This window comes from Danio rerio, chromosome 20 (assembly GCF_052040795.2).
Source record: "Danio rerio strain M-AB ecotype USA chromosome 20, GRCz13ab, whole genome shotgun sequence".
NCBI classification, from domain to species: Eukaryota; Metazoa; Chordata; class Actinopteri; order Cypriniformes; family Danionidae; genus Danio; species Danio rerio.
In genome coordinates, this window is record NC_141040.1 from 42,013,639 (window position 1) to 42,038,805 (window position 25,167).

Below are 25,167 nucleotides of genomic sequence, written 5' to 3' on the forward strand. Positions count from 1 at the left end.
GCCGCACCACACAAAATTGAGATGTGTGTATGTATATGCTGTCTTCCTTATGGTCATCTGTTCAGTCATCCTTACCCTCAGCATATGATGACAGCATAGATGATGGTAATGACCACATAGACGACATAAGGATGACAGTAGCCTATAAATGACAGCATATACAACAGTAATGATGACAGTAAAGATGAATAGACAACAATAAGGACAACAGATCAGATTCAATTCAATTTATTTGTAAAGCACTTTAAAACAACACAGTTGACCTAAGTGCTGACAACAAAGAGTAAAACAAACTTTAAAATACAAATAAATAAACATAAAATCTCAACATCTCACGCTGTGCTAAAAGCCAAATTGAACAAGTGGGTTTTAAGAAGAGATTCCCTTCTGCCCGATCCCCTCTAAGCTTTCGACTGGTCCGGGGCACACCCAGGAGGAGCTGGTCGGCTGACCAGATGACAGAATACCCCATATATGACAGTACAAAACAGGAAAAAAGCATCAGACGACATCAATAGACAACCTGTACATTAACAATGCTGATTTTCCTGAACATGTGTCCAGTGAGAGTAGACGAAGACGAATGGGAAGTACAAAGCAGAAAGCAGGCAAGTGAATTTTGGCACAAATGGAACCCCATATGACAGGACCTGAAACATACCCGATATTGTTTGTAGATTTAAGTAAAACAGCTTTGTTGAGCATGCTTGTAAACTACTGTTATTAAAACTATTTTGACAAGAAGTAACATATTCAACTGCACATAAACAGACCTTTGTGTCAGTAAAGTTTATTTTGCTTATATTCACTGCAATTTCCATTTCCATATAGGTAGTCCTACCAGAAGATGTTGTATGCATGTATGTGATAACATTTTTATAATATTAGAAAAATGACCATGCATTTATGCAATATTGACAAAAATGTTCTTTACAAATTCATTCATTTTACTTCAGCCTTGCCACTTTTTTATCAGGGGTCACCCCAGCGTAATGAACTGCCAACTTTTCCAGAATGTCTTACGCAGCGGATGCCCTTCCAGCTGCAAACCATGAACTGGGAAACATCCTTACATTATTGCAGTCACACACTCTGGTCAATTTAGTTCATCCAATTCGCTTATAGTGCATGTCTTTGGACTGTGGGGGAAACCGGAGTACCAAGAGGAAACCCACGCCAACACAAGGAAAACTTGCAAACTTCACACAGAAATGCCAACTGACCCAGCCGGGACTCAAAACAGTGACCTTCTTGCTGTTAGGCGACAGTGCTAACCACTGAGCCACCGTGCCACCCTTCTTCACAAATATTTCCATTTATTGAAATACTTTTACTATCGAATCTACTGTATATAAAGCATTTTTGCCAAGGACGTAGATTTGCTTTTGATATTGGTGGGGACCTACTTTAACGCCCCCCAATTGTAAAATTTGAATGTAACTTCACATTAAAAATGTAAAGTTAAAGGAATGTCTGACAAAAAAGGCATAGTTTATTTAAGACTTCCTTTTGCTGAGGGCTTATTTGTACATAATCACTTACCACCGCATCTGAACACTTTTTTGCAAGTATAATATTGCCGTTTATGTACTTTAAGCTAAAAGATGACTTCACATCTCCATGTTCTTTACCTTCTCTGAGTGTACAAACAAAACAGCCCATGTTCTATTTCACAAACTTTAATAAATAAATCAAATACAATTAGTAACGAAAACAACATTAAATCAAGCGTGTCTTATGGTGCAAAAGTAAATTTACAGGATTTTACTTTGACAAGAAATGAATGCAGACTTCTGGAAAGAGGGAGGCGAATGAAACAATATCCATGTCATCTCGATTCTTGTTTTTTCTAATCACTGTGGAGGCCAAAATCAAAACTAATGTTTTATTAGTTGCACATCTATGGTTACTATCATGGTGGACTTGTAGCGAACTTCACTTCAAGTGACTGACACTTTTCTTTGAAATGTACAGATGAAACCAGAAGTTTACATACACTGTATAAAAAGGCACATAACCATTTTAAAAAGTCAGATGTTAATGTGACTAAACCTTTTCTCTTATAGGTAAGTTAGAATTACCACATTTGTTTTTTGTTATGCTTAATAGCAAAATAATGAGAGATATATTTTTTTGAGAAATTGTTATAACATTTCTTGAAAGTCAAGCTCAGATGGTGTCAAGGTTTTGGAAGTTTCTGACTGGCTAATTGACACCATTTGAGTTAATTGGAGGCACAACTGTAGAATAGTATTTAAGGAAAATCTCAAACACACTGAAAATCAACAAGCCAGAATCAACAGCAAAAAGCCAGATTACAATTTGATAAATTACACTGGGGAAAAGAATAATTTTCGAAGACATGTCCTGTGGTCTGATGGAACTAAGATTGAACTGTTTGGCCATAATGACCAGTGTAACATTTGGAGGACAAAGGGGAAAAGCTTACAAGCCTAGGAACACCATATCAACTCTGAAGTATGGGCACCATCATGTTGTGGGGCTGTTTTGCTGCAGAAGGGACTAGTCCATTTCACAGCATAGATGACATCATGAAGAAAGAACCTTATGTAGAAATACTGAAACAACATCTCAAGACATTAGCCAGGAAATTAAAACTTGGCCACAAATGGGTCTTCCAAACGAACCATGACAAAGCATACTGCCAAATTAGTTAAAATGTGCTTTAAGGACAACAGAGTGAATGTTTTGGGGTGGCCATCACAAAGCCCTGATCTCAATCCTAAAAAAAAAAAAATGTGGGTAGAGTTGAAAAAGCTTGTGCGAGCAAGACAAATCTGACTCAGATTTCTCAGACAAATCTGACTCACACCAATTCTGTCTGGTGGAATGGGTCAAAATTATTTCAAACTATTGTGAGAAGCATGTGGAAGGATACCTACCAAAACAACAAAGTTATACAGTTTAATAGCAAAGCTAAAAAATACCAAGGAGATGTAGAATGTATGTAAACTTTTGACTCTTTAGAAATTAATAAAAAATTCTCAAAAAAAAAGTATCTTGTTATTCTGGCATTTAGCAAATGTAAATCATTTAGGTAAACCCAACGGACCTAAAATAGTAAACGTTTAGTATGATTTACCATCAGACATTTAAAAAAAAAGGTTTTGTTGCTTTTTTAGAGTGTATGTAAACTTCTGGTTTCAACTGTAGCTGCTTATGTCCATGTCTCACCTGAGTCTTGCACGGTAAGCCTGACTGGAAAATTTCGACTAAGCATTATTTTATTTTGGAGGCGATTAAATTATTGATGGAGACATTTAAATAATCTGTGGATATTGATGGGGACACGTCCCCTCCGTCAATGCTAATTCTACACTCTTGATTTTGGCCAACTGCATTTGTAAGCAAACAAAGTGTTTTAAGATTAAAGTGATTTATGTTTTATTTACATTCACTAGCAAGCACTTTTTGACTTCGAAATAAAAGTTTTGAAATGAAAGTCAACAGATGTGTGTGAAGCTCTAGGACTTTTCATTAGAGAAGAGAAAACTGGAAGAGAAATGTAGAAGTGTGTTCCCTGCTGTGGTTAGGAAGGTAAGAGGAAGCGATACATTCAAACACACACACAAAAAATCTGACCACCATCTTACCGCAACCACCCCCAGATAGAGTTTCAACACATATGAAAAAAAAGGGTCCCTTTTCTGAATTCGGTGACCTCATTTTAATAGAAATTATATCACTGTTGCAGTTTCATTGATTACTGGATTTCAGTCATGGTTTGCATCACACTGTATATAATGAGTAATTCCTTTTAAATTATTCTAATACTTTCAACACACCCACAACATTAACATTCCAAGAATGTTGTTATGTTTGTTTCTATTTCATTTAATTAGTCAACACTCAAACATGCTGTCATGGAGTTTTGAAACCAATCTTTGGTGTTTTGGTTAAGACAGACTCAAAAAGCAGAAGTTGATTTTCGCTTTTCGTTCATTCACAACCTACTAAATGTGGTATAACAGATGGTTTTGTTAGTGGTTATTGACTCTATTATAGTAAATACCAAAGTGGATGTGCACGTGAGGAATGGCCATGGGAAATGTAACATACCACTATGGAGATTTTGTATTGTGAACATTACCGAAATACAAGAGAAGTTTCAAGCAGGACTTTTGGCAATTGAACCATAACTGGAGATAACATCACCCCAATGACCAGACACATTATTGGGGATTTGTCATCTTCATATTGAAGTGACATTAGAAATCTGGGTGTCATCTTTGATAGAGCTCTGTGTTTTAACAGCCATGTTAAATCTGTTGTTCACATGCTTTTTACATCTGGGGAACCTCGCAAAAATCCGAAATATTGTTTCACAGAAAGAGATGAAGATGCATGTCCATGCCTTTGTCTCTTCATGGTTGGATTATGGTAATGTTCAGTTCACTTCTCTGAACAATTCGTCCATGGATCGATTGCAATTTGTGCAAAATGCAGCGGCGAGGCTTTTAACCAGCACCAGTATGAGGTCGCACATTACTCCTGTGCTTAAGGCACTTCACTGGCTTCCTTTTAGTTTTAGAGTAAAGTTTAGGATTCTGGTCCTTACATATAGAGCTCTGCGTGGTCAAGCACCCCTGTATGTTCAAGATTTTTTACAGTCACTCATGTAGCAGGTCTCTGAAGTCTTCTGGCAAAGACCTTTAGCCATTCCCAGAACTCGTTTTAAGACTAAAGGTAACCGGGCCTTCTGTGTTGTGGCCCCAAGGCTCTGGAATTCCCTCTGAATAGCACTGAGAAGCATTTAAAGACACATCTTTTTGGCCAAGCTTTTAATTAACAGTACTAGTGTTTCTGTACATGGATTTTTTACTTGTTTTAATATGTTTTCTTTTTAAGAGTTCACACTTAGCTGATGATTGATTATAAAGCTTGTTTGACATGCTGTCCTGAGCTCATTAGATCCTAAAGCCTGGGGCTCCCTCCTATTTGCAAGGTGAGAGGGGAGTTTGAGCTCAGAACTCCCCTGCTGTGGTAACTAATGAAAAGGTAGTGATTGCTCTTAAGAGATAACTACTTACTAGGAGCATGTATATGGTGCTGATTTGGATTAGTCAATTTAACTTAAGTTGCATGTTTTTGGATGGTGAGAGAAAACCGGGGAACCCAAAGGAAACCCACGTGAGCACTAGGAGAACGTCTAAACTCCAAACAAAAACATCATCTGGCTTGGTAAGGATTAGAACCAGTGATGCTCTTGCTGTGAGGCAACAGTGCTAACCACTGGGCCACGGTGCTAGGAAAGGAGGAGGAGTTGGGGTGGAAGGCAGGACTCTTTAAAACGAAGATGGTTGTTATATGGAACTTTTTGGAGTATTTATAGTGGCTTAGGAATCGTCTGATTGGTGAATCATAAATTGAATGATGTGGGACCAGCTGCAAGTGACTCGATGTCTGGTAAAGGTGCTATTTAAATAAACCTTCACTTACTTTTGATATTGCTGGGTACAGACCAAAAAATGAAAATGAAACATTTAATCCTGCTTTGTTTAACGTTAACACTGTCATATTTGCTTGCTATAAAATGTTGTTTCACAAAAAAGCTTACCAAATAAACACTCTTGTATTTGCATACATATTTTTATCAGTTGAGAATTCAAGAGCTTATACATGTATAAATGATCAAAAAATCAAAACAGCAGCAGAAATTCCCGTCACACATAAAAACTGAACACCCCCCCCTACCCCCCCCCCATATAAGTATACACTGTACTCAACAGTAACAAGCAACATTGTAACTATATGTTTTCAATGTAAGCTGAGAAAATTGTATATGCTATTCTTCTATGCTAATAAAGGACTACTGAGACATTCCAAGCACAGGATGCGTCATCTTGGCATGGCATGGAGTTCCTCACAACTCCAATACACATCTCTGCCATTTGCTTACAGTAACCATGTGCTTTTCACCATACACAATTCATCAGCTCGTAATTTTCTTTCATATAACTTTGTCATGTTTGGTGTCATTTGACAGTTTATGACTTCAGCATTGTAGTGATGAAATCATCAGAGACATTGAAGTATTTCAATATACAATCTATTTACTTAACACGTCGTCCTTCAACTGCTTCCGGTTTTCGATTATTGGTTCAGAATATCAGGGCAAGCTTCAAGCCTTATGCCAACACACTGTGTATATGTTTTTATCAAGCTGTGTTTATGTGCATTTTGATGTATTGCATGAGAATGGATGGAAATGCCAAATTTTGAATAAAATAAATAAATAAATCGCCTAATTCTTAACAAAAACATTTTTTGTGCTTGAGGTGGTTTTGGACTTGTGTGACAACGTGTTAAGTGCGGTTTATTCATAAACTAATTTTAAGAGGATCACGTGCTTATAATCAACATGGCTGGCTCCTTATCAGCTCCGTAATCAGCCCTATTAGATGTTTTTTTCACTCCAATTATCTTCGTCTTGAAGCTCCCCCCCTTCCACCCCTACTTCCTTCCCCTTTTTTCTGATCGGGCGACACGGTGGCCCAGTGGCTAGCACTGTTGCCTCACAGCAAGAACACCGCCGGTTGGTGTTTCTGTGCGGAGTTTGTGTTTTCTTTATGTGTTCGCGTGGGTTTCCCCCGGGTTCCCCACTTTCCTCCCACTGTCCAAAAACATAAACCATAGCTAATCGACTAAAACAAATTATCACCCTATACAACCTTAGTTTACACTTCTCATGGTGACAAGCAAGGGAGTTCTCGAGACCTACCTGACCTCAAACTCCCCTCTCGCCCTTCTAACGGGAGAGAGCCCCGGGCTCGAGGATATTACGAGCTCGGGGCTCTCTCCCGGGACAGCATGCCAAATACGCTTCATTGATTATCAGCTAAGCGTGAACTCTTGAATGTGACTAATGGGTAAAGAAAATGGTTTTGCAGAATAATTTGTCATAGTAAATGTACAACCACGTTACTAATCATCTGTCTCTATTATGCTTGCCTTATTTACTGTTGGTTATTAGGTTTCCAATATTACAGTCAAGGCCAGTTTTTAAAGACTATTCAAGTCCAAACCGAGACTTTTATTTTAGTATGTTGATGTACTTCCAATTGAAACTGAATATTTAGTAGGGGTGCAGCTTTCTGTTTGCGCATCATTCCCTTGCGGCAAACTATGAGTGCTGTGTTTGCTGTGCAAACTGACATCATCCCCAAAAAGGACCACCTCCACAAACATGAAAGCAAAAACAACAAATTAATTTGCATAAATTAATTGTTCACCAGAAGAATAACAATGTGCGATAGCGGAATAAACATTGTAAATTTTGATTCCACACATATTTGAAAGATAATGATTATATAGAAAAAGACTGGGTATACCATGGGGAAGAATGGTAAAATACATGGAAGCTATTTAAGCCAGGCTAGCAAATTGAAGTATAAAAATAAACGAAGCTCAGGCATCCACTGCTAGTTTCAGCGCCTTTGTGTTGCATCCTTTGAAAATGGTTGGAAAAATAGTTTGTTGTTTTTATTCCACTACACTGACTATGATCGCTAAAGTCATTGGATTAGACTAATATATTTTAAATTAAATACAGATTTAGTGGTCAGATGTGCTAGTAGTGGGCAATGCCAAATGAAAAGCATAAACATAAAATAAACAGATTTTTATTGTTTGTAAGTGTGGACACAAACATATTTATCATGATATTTACAGTTATCATGGTTAGTGTGAACGCTTCTTTAGCTACTCTAATGGTGTGTTCACACCAGACATGGATGAAGCGTCAAGCACGAGTGATTTGCATGTTAAGTCAATATAAAGATGCAAATAAACACATCGGTGTGATTCGCATGAATGAGGCATCACGAATGACACAAGGAACGGAGTTGAGTGTTTTGCATGCTTGACGAATCGCTGGAATTGGAAAATCTGAACTTCAGCGCAGGGGACATTTGTGTCGTGTTTACAAATCAGGAGCTTTCTCATGTAGGGGCATGATTATGATGTAGTGCCTGTTGTTGGTGTCCAGAGAGAAACATACCCTTAATAACTCAAAGTGCATATTAATAGAAAACACTGAACAGTGGACTCACAAAAGAAAAAGTTTACTGTATGTATTATATTTTGCATTGAATACAAAAATTTGTATAAAAATGTAACACTGCTGATAAGCATTTTAAGTTAAGCAAACGTGTAATTAAAATGTACATTCAGACATCATGAGCATCATATGTGAGTCTCTATCTAGACGTAAACTCAGGTGGCACTGTGCCTGTGGACCTGGTTATTGGGGTCATACCACAGGTTAAGATATGGCACAATGGCTCATGGGCTTTGAGGGCATCTGTCAAGCGTTGCTGTTCCTCTATCAAAAGCTGAACTTCCTTCCTCAGCAGGCTGTTCTCCTGTTCCAGACATTCGTACGCCTGGTTATAAGAAAAAAATGTCAAAAACCACAGTAATTACAATAACATCAGGGGGCATTTGGTGTAATGTCCTATGTCTGACTGACCACAAATATCAACATATCTCTGAACTGAAAGCAACATACATTGTTATACATTTACTGACAAGAGCAACTGCTGAAATATATAGACATTTTATACAGTATATATAGCTAATATGCAAATGGCAAACCTCGTGTAACTCATCAGCTCGTTGCGTTTGTCTTTTGCGGCTTCTCTGTGCAGCAACTCGGTTCTTTTCTCTTCTTTTCACCCTTTTATCGTCATCATCAGAGCTCTGAATCACAATCATATATGGTATGAGTGTTATGCTAACGTTATGTTGTTTTATTTTAATACGCAGGAATATCCCATTACAAAAGTCTGTGTGGCACAAATATCAAAAAACGAAGGTGTAATTTAAGGTGGAAAGTACATTGGTCATTTTTAAAATGTATTATATGAGTCATTTTAGTTATAAACTCACTTAAATAATTTGTGCTAAAGAAAAGTAAACAGTAAAAGAAGGAACATACCTCGCTCTGTCGATACAACCGTAGAGCTGGAGCATCACTTCGAGAGAAGTTACTTGACGCACTGAAAAGTGACATGATGATCAAAACATGTCAAAACTTCCGTTAAATAAACTGTATGGACAATTAAGGTAAACTATACCGTCGTTTTAATTAGCTCATGATAAGGCATGCTTAAACTGTCAAGTCAACGACCTACGGGTGACATTAGTGATTTCTTGCAAACGCTATCGGCGGATGTTCTTTGAAGTCACGTGACGCCCTCGAGCACGCCAGTGACTCTTGTCAGTGAGGATGTTTTCGTAACCCTTTTGGGTCATTCCACCTTTTTTCCATTATGAAAAGGTAATTTTTTGAAAGCCAAATTAAACATTCAAGCATTTAACAGTAAATAGGTACATTTAATAAGTCAAATTATGACGGGAAACTACTTCTGTGTAAATATTTTTTGTAGTTTTAACCATTTTGGGCCATTACAGGAAATGAATGCATAATTAATAATGAAAACTGCGGTTTTAATACTTAATTTTGAGATATTTGAAACATTTTACCGGGGAAAACTTTGTATTTAAAATAAGTAATTTAATTTGCTGTTTTTAATGCTGTTGGCCTATTCCAGGAAATGACTGCCTTTTTCATTATGAATGGGTGACATTTGAAAGCTACTTTTAACATTTTAACCACCCCGTCTGGCAAAAAAATTGCATTTAAAAGTATTATTAAAATGGATTAACGCAATACAAAATGATACACTTTACATTTGACACTATACTAAGTTTATTTGAAACAGAATACAACCCTTATATTACTCTTAAACGATTTACTTTGCAGTTAAGTCAGACTATTGACAATAAATAAACCTCTTTTATCAATTTAAATATACATAATTGCCAGTTTTTATTGTTATTTACACAGAATTTAAGTTACAGTTTAAAGTTAAAGTTAAATTTGCAAACCAACACTGGTAAACCATTAACACCTTGTGGTGTAAACCTGGACCACAACAGCACAATAGTTCTCTAAAAATATAATTAAACAGATTTAATGGAAAAGGAAAGTGGTGAAACACGAATTTCCATCTGAGCTACAGACGCAACATACTTGAATATTTATATACATGAAATGAATAGGAAACAACATGCAAGATCCTCATATAATACAACACTTCCCCATTCCCACACAACAATGTACATACGCCATCAAATACACATTAAATGACATTTACATCAGTCTTTTTGGTGATTTTTGCTGCAGGAACGTAGTCTGCACTGTATTCTGAATCAGCTGCATCTCTTTTGATGATGGAAGGACAGACGTTTCCAACTGAGCTGCCCAACACTTCTCTGTAGATATCCAGCGACTCCGCTGAAGGCTGCATGACAAGCACTTGATGCAAACCCTCGGCTGCCTGTTTCAGACTTTTCAGAGACTGAACAGATTGAAGCAAAACAAGGCATGTTCATATAAATGCAGCTTTTTGTCAATGGTTATTATGAAACTTTGAGGTAATTAGTTTACTTAAAGATTTCCGAGATTTGTTAGATGAAATGGTCAAGCACAACGCATACTATAGATTTTTACCTTCATTACAGTACTGGCTTGTTTGAACATTGAAGGTGCAGCAGCGGATATATTGCTGATGACATTGTCTGTGGAAACAGCAATTAACAGGTACTAATTAATAATGCACAGAGCACAGTTTTAATGAACATATTAAAGGGGACACGCACCTTGAGCAGGATCCGGCTTTATGTCTTGTGGCTTCACTGTCTGTTCATACAGGCCCTAAAATGAAAGAAGAACTTCAAATATACAAGCTTAATTTATACCGTGACATCAGGGGGTTTCTATCTGAGATTATTAAACTAAGCTGTTCTCAGAAATGTGCATATCCCTTGATTCATTTGAGTTACAGAAAGTTCAGGTGTTGATTTGCAAATATGTTATGCCATCTAGTGGACAGATTTGCAATTAGAAAACTTAAAAAATAAACCATATACTGAGTAAAATCTGTACACAGCAGGGCTGCACAATATATTGTTGTTACGATCCCCCTTGTTTGAGTCGCAATATGAAAGAGCTCAGACAACAAAAGGATCTATATGCAACTTAATTATTATACTGTTCATAAAACTAATAGAACAACAAATAAAGAAACAAACAAATATCTAGGGATAAATAAAGAAGATAAAGAACTTAAGATATAAATCACAACTAACTTTAACTACATGATATAAATAATGCAAAACGAAACCATAAGATTATAGAATGAAAGAGATGGTCTTGACATGAGGAGGTCCAAGTAGCCACACCGTCCTCCAGAAGCTAGCACAACACTTTTTTGATATGCTTTAAACCAATTGGTGAGCAAGCAGGTATCCAAATCAGGATCTGACACATCCAAACTGGAATCCTGGGGTCGACACATTATTTTAGCAATGATATCACAATGTGCACATCCACAACAGTCACATCGCAAGATATGCAATATCGACTCTGGATTACAGTTGATCAGGAGCTACAGTACACAAGATTTGTAATGTTACTGCTAAGTTTAACCATATTAGAATGAAGGTTTATTATTTGATTGTGTATTTGAGACCTATAACTGAGCATTTAAAGAAAGTTTAAAACATTTGGGCACAAAAAAAAGTATGATGTTTTGAGGAGAAAATAGATTTATTGTGTTTAATTATTTATACACAACTTATTTCTTGTCCAAATATCCACATTTCAAAGCAAAAACAAGATTATTTCACTTCAAACCCATTGGCAGATAATTTAGCTTGTTTTAAGGAAAAACTCTTTATTTTGACCTATAAAGAGTTATAAAGACTTTCCTCAAAAGGTGAAAAAAAAAGTTATATTTTTAAAACACTTTATTTTAATTGTACCTTTTTTTTAATTGTATTTATAGATTGTTATGCAAGAAAATACCCACAACACATGCAAATACATAAATGCAATGCAAATACCACAGACCACAATGATAATGTGTCGGGTGACCCCAAAAATGTTATAGATATTCATTAGATTTTATGAAAATGAAAATTTGAAACACTAAATTAGAGATGCACCCATATCATTTTTTGGAACAAGTCCGTTCCCGATACCAAAATTCTGAGTATCGACCAATACAGATCTGATCCCGATACTGTGCCTTTTTTATAATACAGTTTTTATAGTTCTGCTGATCAACTCAAATAATATAATTTATTTCTTCAGAAGGTGAAACAAAAACTATATTTTTCCTTGATCTAAGAATTTTTAGATATTTGGACTAGTAATGAGACAAAGCAAAGTAAGCAAAGCATTTTTTTTGCACTGCGATCATCTAATTTGTATACCTGCATATTGGTTAGACTCCCCAGAAATCTGTGAAATAGTGCTATTCAAATTGTTTTGTGAAGCTGTATTTATATTGCAATCTTTATCGCAGAAAAAAAAATATCACAATTTAAGATTTTTCCAATATTGTGCAGCCCTACAACACAAGTTATATAACACCAGTTATTTGTGTTAGTCTTAATATTTTGGTATTTTTAACGTTAATAGATCATTCAAAGAAAATAAATGGATTTTTTATGAAGGGTCATTTTTTATTTTTGTGTTTTAAACATTCTGGTTACGTCAAGAATGCGTTTAGTAAAAAAAAAAATAATTTAAGTGTGACATCTAGTGGACAAAAGTGGAACATCTAATATACTGTCACATCTAAAATGTATACATATTGTACTGGTATTATATAAAACAGTGCAACCTTATTTTTTTTAACTAAAACCATATTCTGATCAACAAGTTCCTGCCAGTTAATTAGTAATGTGAAAAGTGTTTACTGTGGTATTGCTGCTTTACCACACTTTGGGAGCCATGCCAATTTCTTTTTTCAAAACTGGTGAGAATTTTTATGAAATATGTCATTGTAAGTCATGCATAATAATATTAAATTTGAAAATTAATGGAATTTAATTAATTACTTTAATCACTAAGCATATATACATGTTTACAATAACTCGGTGTTTATAGAGGGTCAAAGAGCTCTCGGATTTTATCAAAAATTTTTTTTGAGAGCATGAACAACAGAACTGTGGGGTTTGGAAAGACGTAAGGGTAAGTACGTCTGGCAATTAAGTTGGCAATTTTCATTTTTGCCTTTTTGGGTGAACTATCCCTTTAAAGCATTTTTAAACAATGCAAAACTTTCAGGTTAAAACAGACCTGATTCATTGAGATTAAGTAGCTCAGTTTAATAAAACAACTATCCTATTAGTGACTAATGTTTATATTAAAGTCTGTAACTATTATTTCATAGATGTCTGTTTTTTTCAGCACATTATACAGTTAAAGTCAGAATTATTAGCCCCCCTTTCATTTTTTTTCTTTTTTAAATATTTCCCAAATGATGTCTAACAGAGCAAAGAATTTTTACAGCATGTCTGATAAAACTTTTTCTTGCGGATAAAGTCTTATTGGTTTTATTTTGGCTTAAAGCAGTTTTTGATTATTATTTTTAGTCCAAAAATTATTAGCCCCTTTAAGTTATTTATTTTTTTCAATAGACTACAGAACAAACCATTGTTAACAATAACTTTCCTAATTACTCTAACCTGCCTTGTTAACATTGTTATGGAGTGACCATTGTTATAGAATGACTTGCCTGATTATCCTAACTTGCCTAGTTAACTTAGTAACCTAGTTAATCCTTTAAATGTCACTTTAAGCTGTATAGAAGTATTTTGAAAAAGATCTAGTAAAATATTATTGTCATAATGGCAAAGATAAAATACATCAGTTATTAAAAATGAGTTATTAAAACGATTAGAAATGTGTTGAAAACATTTTCTCTCCATTAAACAGAAATTGGGCAAAAAAACAGGGGAGCTAATAATTCAAGACTTGAACTGTATATGTGTGTGTATTTGTATATGTACTAGAAATGTCTATATGTAAGACAGATAGACGGATAAAGAGACAGACAGACAGGAAAAGGAGAAAAACTGCATGTCTCACCAAAAGTTTCCTCTCTGCTTTTAATGATCGCACGACATAGTTGCGTATTTGCTTTGGGTAAGAGCTGCGTTTGGAGGCAGTCTCTACAATCTTCTCATCCAGAATGTTGTTTACTGTGCTCTCATAGTCTAAACACAAACAATTGTCCAAAATTGTCATCGTTTTACAAAATAGATTAAGGTTTTAGTAAGAGTGAGAGTAACTTACCTTCACAGTATTCCTCTGACGTCTCATCCCATGACAATCCACCAATAACTATATTTTCCTGCACTGTGAACTCAAAGTTCTAAAAGACACAAGACAAATAAGATGAACAAAAGGACCACGACAATGAAAACACATAAATGAGTTCTAAGTTTATAATGATAAAAAAACTTAAAGTACAACAACGATTACAATGAAATTAAAAGGATAGTTCACCAAACAATCAAACGTTCATCACCATTTAGACAAACTCAAGTGTTTCTAAATGTTTATGATTTTCTTTCTTTTGATGAACACAAAACAAGTTGTTCTTGAGTATGCTTATACTAGAATGTATAATAATATGCTAATAATCAACAGAATAAAGAAACATTCATTCAAAAAAATTATGAGAGAATGTTTATATTTGGATACTTTAAATTCCTTTTTTTGCTAACATTTAATGAATTTTAAACCCAAAGTTAAAAGGAATGGTGTTACTACAGTGTAACTATAGTAAACTTATTGTGATAAGCACACTAGTAATTCAATTGACATCTCTTAAGTAAACAAGACTTACCACAACCATTTCTTGCAGCAGTTTGGCCTTGTCTTCCTCGGAAATATTGCATTGGCCATCGAGTAACTTTTTAAATAGGTCTTTATACTTTTCAAGCTGATTGCGAACTATTTTTTTCGACTTGACATTTATTCTAAAATCCGGCCCGCTCTCACGATCTTCCTCCATGACTGCCGCTTATTTTTCAAAATAAACCCTGGAAACGGAAGTAGAATGTGTTACTATAAAACAAACGCGAAGGAAACGTTTGAGCGGAAGATGCGTTCCCTCCTCATACACGAACATATTAAAAATGTTGTAAAACACCAGAACGAAATTGTTCTTCAAATGCAGCTTTAACACAGAAACGAAACGTGCTCAACATATTTTTAGATTCACTAAAACTATGGCTAGAGGGTTTATTGACTGTCACTGTCACATTTCAGCGAGTGAGTTTACCACGGTAAGAAAAGTCATTCAGTCATCAAACGCTATTGCGAAAGTCTTATCTTAAATAATAAACAGGGCCTTAAACTAATGTCACATTTTTAAATAAATATGTAACTTACACTCCTGCAGAACAAATCACTTTAAACCAGCCTAAACAGGTTTCCTTGTTTTTCTTGCTACACTCAAATGAAGTCATAATAACCAAATGAAGCTTCAAAACAATTCTAATTTTATAATATAGTGTTTTATGTTAACCGTTTGTATCGTTCATTGTGTAAACTGCATACATGAATGGTTTGTTGCCATATTCTGATTGTGTACATTTTTTTTTTTGTTGATACAGAACAATTTGATACAGAACCTCGTAGCCTAATGTAGTAACGTTAATGTAACAGTTTTAGCTGGTCGACCAGCCTGGTTTTAGAGGGGTTTTTACCATTTCCAGGCGGGTTTTCAGCCATTTTCAGCCTGATCTTAGCTAGTCAAACTAGAAAATGACAGGCTAAAACCAACTTGACCAGCCTGGTTTAAGCTGGACATAGCTGGTCATCTCCAAACCAGACTGGAAGTGGCTGGAAACCAGCCTGGAATATCCAAACCCTCTTTAAAACCAGGCTGGTTGATCAGCTAAAACCAGCCAATCATCCTAGGCTGGTTAAACTTTTTCAGCAGGGATTTTTCAGCAGGGTATTTTGTGAATATTAGTCATTTTAATTGAGGTAAAGTTGGTTTTATAGTTACCATCATTCAGTTACAACTTTTGACACGATCCCTATATTGTTGTTTACCACACTACTTTGAATATTCAGTCTGAAATAGCATGTAATGACTTCAAAACAACATTAACAGTATTTAATTGACCGTGAACAATGTTTCTTTGATAGTCTTTGATAGATGCTAATAGGATTTCACTGTTTAGAATTTGCAAACAATACCATTACTTTTCTGAAATTATATTTATAAGGAGAGAAAGTCTGAATGTGCGAATATAAAGCTTTTCCTCTGTGTCATTTTGTGCTCTCTCCATAGGACACTGATGATGTACTTCTGAGAGCTAAAAAGGTAAGCTTTAAAAAAAGCCTTACAATAAAGCAATGAAAGCTGGTAACCATGATCCAATAATGCCTCTTCTCCTCTGTCATTTCAGGCTGGAGTGAAAGCTCTTGTTGCAGTGACAGAGGGAGCCAGTGAGTTTGAGAAAGTTATTCAGTTGTCAAAAACGTAAGTTGAACTTAACTACACATACACTCTTTGGCCACCCTACTAGTATCGGGTTGAAACCCCTTTTGCCTTCAGATATTCAACAAGGTACAGTACTGGAAACATTGGAAGGATATTGTTCTTAGCTGACAGGAGTGATCGGTGTGGTCTTCTGCTGCTGTAGCCCATCTGCCTCAATGTTGGATGTGTTCTGCGTTCAGAGATGCTCTTCTGCATACCTCGGTTGTATTTAGTGGTTATTTGAGTTACTGTTGCCTGTCTGTCAGCTCAAACCAGTCTGGCCATTCTCCTCTGACCTCTGGCATCAACAAGGCATTTGCACCTACAGAACATGCCACTTAAATCACCTTTCCTCCCCATTCTGATGCTCGGTTTGAACTGCAGCAGATCGTCTTGACCATGTCTACATGCCTAAAGGCGTTTAGTTTCTGCCATGTTATTGACCTTGTCTAGGTGACCTTTCCGTCCTAGAAGTTTCCTGAATCCCAAAGGATTTAATTTGCACATCCACACATGTGCTTACACAGCAATGAACACATGCTGCTTTAATAATATTTAATGTTTTTGATATAGTTATCCAGGTTTTGTGTTCCCTTGTTTTGGCATCCATCCCCTTCAAGGATCAGGGCAAGATTTGCACAGTGTAAGGGTTCAGGTCAGGTGAAAATAATGTTATATGAATGATTGTTTTACTGTGCTTCATGTGCTATTTTATGACTTTTTAGGTCAAATATATTGGGTTTGTTTTAATAGGACCTGGATCCATTCCTTTATTTGTTTCAGACGTACAAGGATGATATTGTTGCAATTGGAGAGGTAATGTATATCTTTTGTTCTTTTTTTTTTAAATAGATACTGTTTTTTGAGTGTTCTAATGTTATTTCAAACAAAATTACACATTAAGTATCAATCATTTTAATAAGGGTTACAGTCTAGTAAATTGTTTTTAAACTATTTCTTGGAAAGTTGGAAACCTGCATATTTTAGGTAGCCTAAATTTAAAACTGTGCTTTCTAGACCTGGAACTACATAAAATGAATCTTAACTTTTTTTAGAGAGATGACATCAGAAATATCCCATTTTGGTGTCAATCAAATTCAATTTACAAATGGGTTTTATACACATAGAAACCCATAACAGATGTACAATAAATCAAAAACATTCAGTCCAGTTCTTAAAGGAATAAGTGATCATATTAAATAGAATAACAACGAGGAAATAAAATCTAAATTGGACACACTATAATATGCAGCAAAAGCTGTATTACAATTTATATTTTTATGTCTCTTTTCATCTTTGAGCCATACCCTAGCAAATGATAATAAGCCGAAGTAGTTGCAATGCCTTTAAATATTTATGTATGCAATACAATGGAGGAGCTCGGCTTGGTGTCAGAAAGACTGAGAAACACAGATCTAGTGAAATGTAAAGTGTTTTACAAGACTCTAAGGGAGCTTAACCTCACATTCCTTAAGCTCATATGACTTGAATCTTGAGTCTCAGTATTGGTTTAGTTCATCTACTTGTTATTACATATTATTACATGGCACTGTGGAATACTTGATTCTGATTGCATAATCATAACATTGGACACAATGTATGTCATTCCCTATTAACAATAATAAAGAAAAATATATTACCAATTGGGGCAAATTGTATATGGCTCAAAGATGAAGAGACATACAAAATGACATACAAAATGAATTCCAAAACAAATGAATTCCAATACAATATATTCTGTATACAACAGCATGTCCAATTTGAGTTTTTATTTCTCCAAGCAAAAATTGCGACTCAGCTATGTATGTATGTATGTATGTATGTATGTATGTATGTATACAGTAGTCAACATTTCATCACCTTTCATCAAAGTTGTCCAAAAATTATTGAACAACACCCATTTTTGTGTTTTGAAAAACAATTTTGAACCACTTAAAATGTTAATGTTGTAAGCAGGGCAAACTGAATAATATTCAAATGCAATTTAAACTGGCTTAGTTCTGTTTGATTTGCCTTTGTCTTTAGCTCCACAAAAGGGTAACTAGCATTATTGGACTACAGTACTATTATATCCTATGTACAGTAGCACTGACTTTATAAATATCTATTTTTATTTTTACTTAAAAAATGATAAGTTGGCACCTCTATCCAGTCTACTATATACAGTTAGGTCCATAAATATCTGGACATCGACACAATTCTAACTTTTTTGGCTCTAAACACTAATACAATCTGTTTGAAATGAGACCAACAAGATGTGATTGGACAGAATAATAATCATTAATCAAACTTTCACTTTTTAATACTTGTTTGCAAATCCTTTGCAGTCAAATGTGATTTGCCAGGACTCTACAGCAACTGTCTTCAGTTCCTGCTTTTTCTTGGGGTATTTTCCCTTCAGTTTTGTCTTCAGCGAGTGAAATGCAAGCTCAACCTGATTCAGGTCAGGTGATTGACTTGGCCATTGCGTAACATTCCACTTGTTTCCCTTCAAAAGCTCTTTGGTTGCTTTTGCAGTATGGGTCATTCTCCATCTGCACTGTGAAGCCCTGTCCAATGAGTTCTAAAGCATTTGGCTTAATATAAGCAGAAAATATTGCCTGAAACACTTCAGAATTTATCCTACTGCTTTTGTCAGCAGTCACGTCATCAATAAGAGAACTAGTTCCATGGACAGCCATACATGCCCACGCCATGTCACTACTACAACCATGCTTCACTGCTTTTTAGCATGAGCAGTTCCTTTCCTTCTCCATACTCTTCTCTTCCCATCACTCTGGTACAAGTGTATTGTTTTTGCTATCTCTCTGATGGGTTTTTGTTTTTTTCAGCTTAATGATAACTTGCCTGACTGATAGTGACAGCTCTTTGGATCTCAATTTGAAAGTTGACAGTAACCGATTCCAAATGCAAATAGCACACTTGAAATGAACTCTGGACCTTTTATCTGCTCATTGTAATTGGGATCATGAGGGATTAACACACACCTGGCCATGGAACAGCTTAGAAACCAATTGTCCAATTACTTTTGCACCCTTAACAAGTGGGAGGCACAAATGCAAAGTGTAGTAATTCCTACAGCATTCACCTGATTTGGATGTAAATACCCTCACATTAAAGCTGACAGTCTGCAAGTTAAAGCACATCTTGTTTGTGTGTGTGTATAGACTGCACCCAATGGTTTTTCTTTATTGCAAGCATTACTTTCAATTAAAGTATTATTAAAGAGGTAATCAGCTGATAAGCCTGTTAGGATTTATAAACTTCTCAGAAGACTGTAATGATGCATTTAAACAGTCACCAGCATCGTAAATCCTCTAATGCTTATATTTATTTAGATTTTGTTTTTAATTTATGTACATTTATACTTAATATTATATCTTTTTTTATAGCAAATTACAAAAAGTAGTTAATGCTTATGAAATGTACGCTATTCCTTACTGTGATCTATATTCTTTTTTTTGCTTTCCAAAGATTGGTCTTGACTTTACCCCATGGTACTCAAGCATTACTCAAGAGCGAGATGAACAAATGAAAGTCTTTATAAAACAACTTGAAATATCCAAAGAACTGGATTTGCCCGTGTGAGTGGTAACATGACATTTTACTAAGTAATTAACAGGAAACCATAAAAGGTTACACGGTTTGCTTCATTTTAACATTAATTTGGATAGCATTTAGATCCTGAACTGAATTGTTCATTTCGTAGCTTCTGTTACGTTCTTAACTCTTAGTCTTTTCTCTTATCTTGAAGGAATGTACATTCCCGCTCGTCAGCTAAGGTCACCATAGCCACAATGAAAGAACTAGGTAAGAGCCAACAAATCATTGTGTCTCTCTGACCTTTCCAATCCCAGCCAGATTGATTGGGTAATTCTAATTTTATGTCTGTAGGGATAAGACAAGCTTTATTGCATAATTTTGCTGGGAAGCCATCGGTTGCAATGGAAGGGGTTCAGGCTGGATTCTGCTTCTCTTTTCCACCTGCTGTCAGCAAAAACGAACAGGTTGGATAATGGTTCTTATTTAATTACACATCATCCTCGTCTGCCATAAAGTCATATAGAAGCATGATAAGTATGCAATAAACGCATACAGATAACCCAGTTCCACGTCATATATTCATTCAGTACAAATATTTGCACATATTGTCACTCTGTACACATGACTGTAAGTTTGAACTGGAAATTAAGGTATTAAACCTGCACTGATCTGATGACCTGACCTGATTTGACAGAAGTTTCAGTTTTCTCTAATACGGTAATACTTTAAATGCAGAGAGCAAAATTAATCAGACAGATTCCACTGGAGCACGTTTGCCTTGAGACAGACTCTCCAGCCTTGGGACTTGACAAACATGTAAGTCCTGAACTTTTATAGTAATCAGATTCTCTGTGTTACTGAGATTTTTTGAGTCTCACTGTCTGTGTTTTTCTTTTTCTTCCTCCTATTGCTCTAGGTTAGAAATGAGCCCAGCAATGTTACAATCTCATGTGAATACATTGCAAAGGTAAAAGGAATATCATCAGATGTAGTTATGGAAGTCACAACTCAAAATGCCCTTCGATTATTTTCCAAGTTAAAAATCTAACTTTATCCGACTTTCAATTAAACTGGATATTTTTATGCAAAGGTGAGCACCTGTTATGTATTTTACACATTGAAAATGAACTGATCAGTAAGAAGCTCTTCAATATTTGATCAATAAGAAAGTGTTTAATCTTTGAAAATGTAGTGTGTGTCATTTTTTCATCAATTGGTATTTTTGTTTCTTTTATTATTTGAACTACTGTTCGATCACCAGCGATCTAACCTTCATAGATCGCTGGAGAACATTCACTTTCACATGGATTACAATTCTACCACCATAAAGAACTACAAATCCCGTGATGCACCACAAACACACACCTGTTTCAGTTTTCTGCTGATAACACACTCAGGGCTGGAAGCTGCTGATGAACTGATTTGATGGACTATTTATACAGCACACAAACTTTGCTGAGTCTTGTTTATCTGTCAAGTAAACATTACGACGTGTTTTCCTGGTCCTGTCTTTCCGTTGCCAAACTTTGCTTTGTTTGTTTGTTTGTTTTATGTTGTTAGCCGCCTGGATTGACCACTCACCTGCTTTATGACCTTTCTTCTGTATTTGCCTGTTGCATGTTGCCGTTTGTTCTTGATTGTGATCATTGCCTACCTGACCGTTCTCTGTATAATAAATCCTGCATTTGGATCCACAATTCAGTTGACAGCCTCTCTCTCTGTGACAGAAAACTCAGCCAAGATGTGTGTGAGATCAACAGAAAACTGGAATTGGTGTGTGTGTGTGGTGCTCTACGGGATTTGTAGTTCTTTATGGTGACAGACTTGTAGTCCACCTGAAAGTGAATGTTCTTCAGCGATCTATGAGGGATGTCTTATTTCTTTGTAAATTACTTTAATTTATTTAAAAAATAGTTTAAAAATTTATTTTATTAGTGTAAGGTCCACCCAGTTGGTCCAATGGAGGTGTCCACTGGTGGATGAAGGTTCAATGCCTGTTCTGTCTTTCCAGTGAACAATGTTGATTTACTTTGAATTTAAAACATATCTGATAGATATCTATCTATCATAAAACATTAAGAAGATTAAATCAATATATAATTTAGATAAATGTTCCAACCTTTTGTCTTCACTCGCAACTATTACATTTGTTCATTTGGGTACTCATGTCGCTTAAAGAGATCGCCCTGGCCGATGGAGTCCCTCACGGTCACACTTTTGTCAGTCTTGAATATTAAACAGAGGTAGATGACTATTACTTTTAGATGGCCGCTCCCATGCTTGCTCATTCTAAAGTACTTTTAATTAGTCCTTCTTATATGTACACTCTTGAGTAAAGACAATATCATTTCCAATCAGAGGTTAGGGCCATTATTATAAATGTAACCGACTACTGTACTCTATAATAATTTTGGTTTCACCAAGCCCATGGTTTCCCATATGAACTTAATTTAGAATAACATTACTTTCAAACAAAGGTAAGGTACCCAATCTAGTCGTGAAACTTCTTGTTGTCCTAGACAGAATTTAACGCCCTTTCCACCCAAGTACACTTGAATCAATATCAAGAGTCAGTCGGATCCCTAAAATACAATTAGTGTGCCAAATGCTCCATCTCAACTGGATTTTAGTCCGTCTACTGACCTGACACAGGAAGTGCGGAAACAAGGATACAGAGTAATCTACTGGAATGAATAATTACAGAGTAAGCGAATTATGTTCAAACATAATTTAATAGTCAGGTAAATGTGTATTATGCCATTCATTCAGTCAATTCATAAACGATGAACATTTTAGAAACCTTCCCTTAAGTAGTAAATCCAAGAATCCCCTCAAGGAAAGAGGTGTGTGAATAACAAAAGTCATTTGCATTTAATAAAAGAGTTTCTGCCTATAGGCACGCCCTTCACAGTGGTTCAAAAGATACCTGAAGTTATATATTTATTATTTTGATTATGTCTATTTCTGAGGGAATGAGACCATGGTACCAGTCGCACTGAGACATTTCAAATGATATCAAACATGATAGATAAAGTCACTTGGGTTGATTTAGAACATTCAGACTTTGAAATGACCATTCTGTGTGAGTTAAGAAATGTTTCAAATGTAAACTGAGGAATGGAGGGGAGCTGGTTTTTCCCGCATTCCCACCTGCTGGATTGTGGAGCTGATTGTCTCTGTTTTCAACTCATATTCAAACTGTCAAAGACATCAAAGTATTTGTGGTATCTCAAGCCTTACAATTAGTGTCTTTGATTTGTTTTTGTGAATAAATAGAATAAATAGCTCACTTGTATGATGCATTTTAATGAAAATTAGTTTTATCCATCTATTTGAATAGTTAGTTGATAAGGGTCAAAATGAACTCCTTTACAAAATCTTTCATCAGGATATTTAAAGTGCACTTTTTTGGAATTAATTTTCAGTGTGAACATAATACCTGCACTGTTCATACTTCAGAATCAGAGTAGACTAGTGCAAAAGTCCCCAAATGGGATGCACCATAACACTTGGTGCAGTCCAAACGGGATATACCACAATCCTTTGAGCAGGGAAGGTGTCACACACTGCATTCGGTTCAGAAGGACTCATCCCTCTGCTCTATCCCCTTCAAAGGGACCCTCCAAAGGGATTAGGGCATAAGGATGAGCCATTCCAAATGCATCCGCTGCGCAAAACATATGCTAAGTTGGTGGTTTATTCCACTGTGGCAACCCCTGATTAATAAGCTTAAGGGATAATATTAATTTTAATAAGGGATTAAAAAGCTGAATAGAAAATGAATGAATGATATAAAAATGTAACTGTACATTTAACTCAAAATTGTTTTATTCACTGTATAGTATTAATTATTTACAATATTTGATATTTCATTGTATTTATAAATGTTTATTTCTGTCTGGACGACTTTATTCCACAGAGGTTGACTGCAGCTCCTCATACCAGATGAGCTCTATCTGAAAATACAGAAGTAGATAATATTCTAGTTTAATTGGTAAATCATCATGTACAAGTTTGAGTTGAAGTTAGAAATTCCAGGACGTTTAAAGCGCAATTAAAGTCATCTTACAGCTGTCCTCGAAGTGTCTCCGCTCGGGGTGTGCGGTGTTTTGTCCTCCGCTGCTCATCCAGGCGGAGCGCTGCTCGGGGCTCGCAGTCTGCAGCGCGCTGATGTCGCAGGTGTTCTGCAGGTGACAACGAAAATGTTTCCTTTCAGGCAAATTCCAGTACCTGCTCGTTGTCTCCACACGACACCACGTTTCTCTATGCATATTCAACTCGTACAGTCGCTCTTGCTTCGACATTTTATGAATTGTAGACGCGTAGTTGTTGAGCAGAAATAGTATGTGTCCATTCAGACAACTGTAACCATGGTCACACGCTTGTGGAACTGTGTAACCGGAAGTTTGTATATTCTGTTCAGGTGTTGAGGAAATGGAGTTTAGAATTTGAGTAATTTGATGTCGTGTATGGATAATTTAGGAAATATGTTAAGTTATGATGCTTTCTGTTGAAAATACTAAATAAGTTGTTTCCCTAAATGATAATTCTTAAGAAGATACCTTTGCAAATGGTTAGTGAAGGAACATACAAAATATTCAGCGATAACTCCCAAACCGGTTGATCTTAAGATAGAAAATGTTAACTTTATAAATAGAAAATGGTCAAACAAAGTTTTGAGATATTGTCTAAAACAGAGTTGTTTTCCAGTATCTATTAATAGAGCTTTTAACGTTACACTCACCGGCCACTTTATTAGGTACAGCTTACTAGTACTGAACCCCCTTTTGCCTTTAGAATTAATGCCTTAATGCCTTAATTAATTAAGAATTAATTAATGCCTTAATTCTTCATGGCATACATTCAACAATTAACTGGAAATATTCTTCAGAGATTTTGGTCCATATTGACAAAATAGCATTACACAGTTGCTGCAGATTTGTCACATCCATGATGCGAATCTCCGTTTCACCACATCCATGGGAAAACATTCTTTCTGTTAATCCTAAATGTAAAGAAGTGCACTTTAAACTTATGAATCTATCTTGCAAAATTAAAAAGATTAAAATTCAATATTAATGACTCAAATGTATGCCGGTTTTGTAATTTAGATATTAAAACAATTGAATACTTGTTTTTCCAACGTAATTTGTGATTAAACATTTTGGGATGAAGTATTAGTTTGGATATATCTTCCATGTGAAATTATTAAGTTTGACTTAATACTTAAGGATAAAATAGATTT

General features: G+C 35.6%; 4 protein-coding genes across 12 annotated transcripts; 1 reads left to right on the forward strand and 3 right to left on the reverse strand.

Annotated features, from left to right (window-relative positions):
• Nucleotides 1-8,068: 8,068 nt before the first annotated feature.
• batf3 (basic leucine zipper ATF-like transcription factor 3) lies at nt 8,069-9,037 on the reverse strand. The gene is given in 3 exon segments (NM_001045392.1): nt 8,069-8,405; nt 8,617-8,721; nt 8,960-9,037. Coding segments are annotated over 3 exon segments (366 nt in total). The 5' UTR covers nt 9,035-9,037; the 3' UTR covers nt 8,069-8,219.
• Nucleotides 9,038-9,834: 797 nt separating this feature from the next.
• Nucleotides 9,835-14,927, reverse strand: nsl1 (NSL1 component of MIS12 kinetochore complex). 2 transcript variants are annotated; one of them, NM_001025521.2, is given in 6 exon segments: nt 9,835-10,385; nt 10,538-10,605; nt 10,687-10,741; nt 13,967-14,094; nt 14,174-14,252; nt 14,730-14,920. In NM_001025521.2, coding segments are annotated over 6 exon segments (717 nt in total). In that variant the 5' UTR covers nt 14,898-14,920; the 3' UTR covers nt 9,835-10,166.
• A 55-nt stretch (nt 14,928-14,982) lies between these two features.
• Nucleotides 14,983-21,619, forward strand: tatdn3 (TatD DNase domain containing 3). Of its 7 annotated transcripts, none has more exons than XM_087296836.1 (11): nt 14,983-15,171; nt 16,188-16,220; nt 16,306-16,379; nt 16,953-17,034; nt 17,133-17,195; nt 19,854-19,963; nt 20,134-20,189; nt 20,274-20,386; nt 20,658-20,738; nt 20,839-21,012; nt 21,184-21,619. In XM_087296836.1, exons 1-10 carry the CDS (start codon nt 15,115-15,117, stop codon nt 20,968-20,970), a joined length of 801 nt encoding a protein of 266 aa, XP_087152962.1. In that variant the 5' UTR covers nt 14,983-15,114; the 3' UTR covers nt 20,971-21,012; nt 21,184-21,619.
• Nucleotides 21,620-23,728: 2,109 nt separating this feature from the next.
• Nucleotides 23,729-24,316, reverse strand: spata45 (spermatogenesis associated 45). 2 transcript variants are annotated; one of them, NM_001423825.2, is made up of 2 exons: nt 23,992-24,316; nt 23,729-23,874 (listed from the first exon to the last, which is right to left on the reverse strand). In NM_001423825.2, coding segments are annotated over exons 1-2 (237 nt in total). In that variant the 5' UTR covers nt 24,227-24,316; the 3' UTR covers nt 23,729-23,872. The 2 variants fall into 2 exon arrangements, with proteins under 2 accessions (NP_001410754.2, NP_001410753.2); NM_001423824.2 differs by having other exon boundaries at nt 23,729-23,878.
• Between the last annotated feature and the right edge of the window lie 851 nt (nt 24,317-25,167).